This window comes from Psammomys obesus, unplaced genomic scaffold (assembly GCF_907164565.1).
Source record: "Psammomys obesus unplaced genomic scaffold, mPsaObe1.curated_primary_1811, whole genome shotgun sequence".
Taxonomy (NCBI): domain Eukaryota; kingdom Metazoa; phylum Chordata; class Mammalia; order Rodentia; family Muridae; genus Psammomys; species Psammomys obesus.
Genome location: NW_026596046.1, coordinates 24650004 through 24652806, shown reverse-complemented (window position 1 = coordinate 24652806; position 2803 = coordinate 24650004). Strand labels below are relative to the sequence as shown.

Below are 2803 nucleotides of genomic sequence, written 5' to 3'. Positions count from 1 at the left end.
TAAATATGGATCTATTTTCATTTTTCTGCATGTAGACATCCAGTTGGTCCAGCACCATTTGTTGAAGATGCTGTCTTTTTTCCATTGAATGGATTTGGCTTCTTTGTCAAATATTGAGTATTCATAGGTGTGTGGGTTTATTTCTGGGTCTTCTATGCGATTCCATTGATCCTCCTTTCTGTTTCTATGCCAATACCATGCAGTACCTCCACTTCTTGAACCCTCCTTGTTACTTAGTTTGGTCTGTGGTTTTTAGAGTGGTTATCCTGTACTTTCTAGCTACTACCCACTTACATGGGTAGATACCATGTTTATCTTTCGGGGTCTGGGTTACCTCACTCAGGATAATATTTTCTAGTTCCATCCATTTGCCTGCAGATTGCATGATGCCATTGTTTTTAATATCTGAGTAGTATTCCATTGTATAAATGTATCATATTTTCTTCATCCATTCTTTGGTTAAGGGACATCCAGGTTGTTTCTAGTTTCTGGCTATTATGAATGAAGCTGCTATGAACATAGTTGAGCAAGTGTCCTTGTGTTATGGTGGAGTATATTTTGGGAATATGTCCAGGAGTATTACAGCTAGGTCTTGAGGTAGAACTATTCCCAGTTTTTCTAAGAAACTACCAAGTTGATTTCTAAAGTGGTTGTATAAGTTTGCATTCCCACCAGCAATGGAGAAGTGTTTTTCTTGCTTGATATTCTTTCCAGTATGTGCTGTTGCTTGAGTTTTTGATCTTGGCCGTTCTGTCAGGTGTGGAATCATATAGTCATTTTGATTTGCATTTCCCTGATGACTAAGGACGTTGAACATCTCTTTACTGCTTCTCAACCATTAGGGATTCTTCTGTTAGCAATTTTAAAAGTTCTCCTTCGTTATATATATATATTTTTTTGTTCCCTGGGAAAGCTGAATAATTCATAATATATAATTTACATATATTTGTATATTATATGTAGTTCTGCCTCTCACAGTTTTGTCCAGAGTGTGGGGGTTGTGTTGCTAGGCTTATGTTATTCACTTATACGTTCCTTGCTCCTAGCGTTGTGCGCATCACATAGTTCACAGCACCAGATCCTTAGTGGGTGAAGGAATAAATGCATCTAATAAAAGGAGCACTTAAGTATTTACAAGAACATCCGAGAATAAGTGGCTTTCACGAAACAGAAATAAAGTACTATTCAGTTTCACACACGAAAGCATTGCTGCTCAAAGCTGGAGGGAGGAGTGAAGCAATGAAGGACAGGAAAGTCTAACATATAACACTGTCATGAAGATGTGAATAATCAAGCTCCTAGAAGAAATAGAAGAATTTGGAAAGGTGGAAAATGTACTTGAGAACTCACTTCTCAGTTCTCTTTTAATGCTGCTTAATTTTTAAATAAGATCTAAACTGTTTGTTGCCTGTGCTTGATCTGCAGACCATGTATTTCAAAGGCATTGAAGCCGGAAAAGTTCCCTATTTTCCTCAAGCAGATACTATCATCTATTCCATCTCTACAGCAATCTGTTTCCATGCAGTAAGTACTGCTTCTTGAAATGACAACAGAAGTTGGTCTTTCTGATTTGCATTAAGCCAGAAGGAAAATCTCTAGGAACACCTTTTTTGTCATACTTCCTTCTTGTTGGTTGGTTTTCTCAGCAGGAGAGCTTGCGTGTCTCACAGCACTGCACATGTTAATGGCACAGGCCCTGTTTGAAGAACAGACCAATATTTATGTTTCAGTAGACTACAAGGACAGGTGAATTCATAGCCCTGTGTCACAGGTAGAACACCCTGATGCAATTATTCTTTCTGGAGAAAAGGCGACCCTAAGCATAAAGGCGCTGCCCTAGCCACCCCCTGACATCCCTGAGGAAGGAGGGCAGCAGCAAGTTTGAGATTGATGTCGTTTGCTTTTGTGTCATCATTATTGCTGTTGCTGTGTTAAAGGCCATTGCAGAGTTTGTGGGGATGGGGGTCGGGGGCGGTCAGGGAGAGGGGTTACTTGCCACAGTGATCTTGCCAGCTTTAAGCTTAGTAGAGTCAAACTATCCACTCTCTAATGGGCATGTGTGCTTCCTGATAAAGATGGCTGTTTCCTGTTAACATCTCAAAAGCAACATGTCTACTTTAAAGCATATTAACAGATATTTTTGAGAGTGACTTAAACATAAAAGCATCTTGCTATCATTGTCACTGAAACTTTTAAAATGCAATAAGCAACAAAGAGAGAAATAAGAACTGCCCTATTGCCTGCGAGTTCAGTGTTCTAATTTACTGAAATAAATCTCAAATTGAATAATCTTAGGCCGTTATGGAAGTTCAGAACTTGCGACCATCTTACTGGAAGTTCCTTTTAAGACTCACCAAGGGCAGGTAAGTGATGAAGATGTTTTCAGTGCTTATGACAAATGAATAACTTCAGTAAAGAGATTACAAATATCTTTGTCTCCCGAGGAAATATTCTTTCAGTGTTTAGTTATTTATATGTAAATCAAATATGACCAACTTAATAAGAAATAGATGTCTTCTGAGTGAAAATTAAATCTTTGACTGATTTTCCTCATACTGTTAGAATATTTTAAATATTCTAGATTAATATGCTCACTTCCTAACTACTAGTTAGTCACAAATTAGATGATCATCATTTAATCTTATCAATCTGTGAATCTTTAAAATATTTTTTATTTAAAATATTAAACAAGTACAAACTGGGAATGTAGCTCAGTGGTAGAGTTGTGTAATATGTTCAAAGCCTGTCCAGCACATACACACACACACACACACACACACACACACACACACACACACACACA

At 37.8% G+C, this 2803-nt stretch overlaps 1 protein-coding gene across 1 annotated transcript in view; it reads left to right on the top strand.

Moving 5' to 3' along the window:
- The window catches only part of Tmem135 (transmembrane protein 135), a 203426-nt gene that overhangs the window by 195682 nt on the left and 4941 nt on the right, over positions 1-2803 (top strand). Inside the window, exons 13-14 of the mRNA XM_055623232.1 lie at positions 1426-1524; positions 2296-2363. Coding sequence (XP_055479207.1) covers positions 1426-1524; positions 2296-2363 — 167 coding nt within the window. The remainder of the gene's footprint in view (positions 1-1425; positions 1525-2295; positions 2364-2803) is intronic.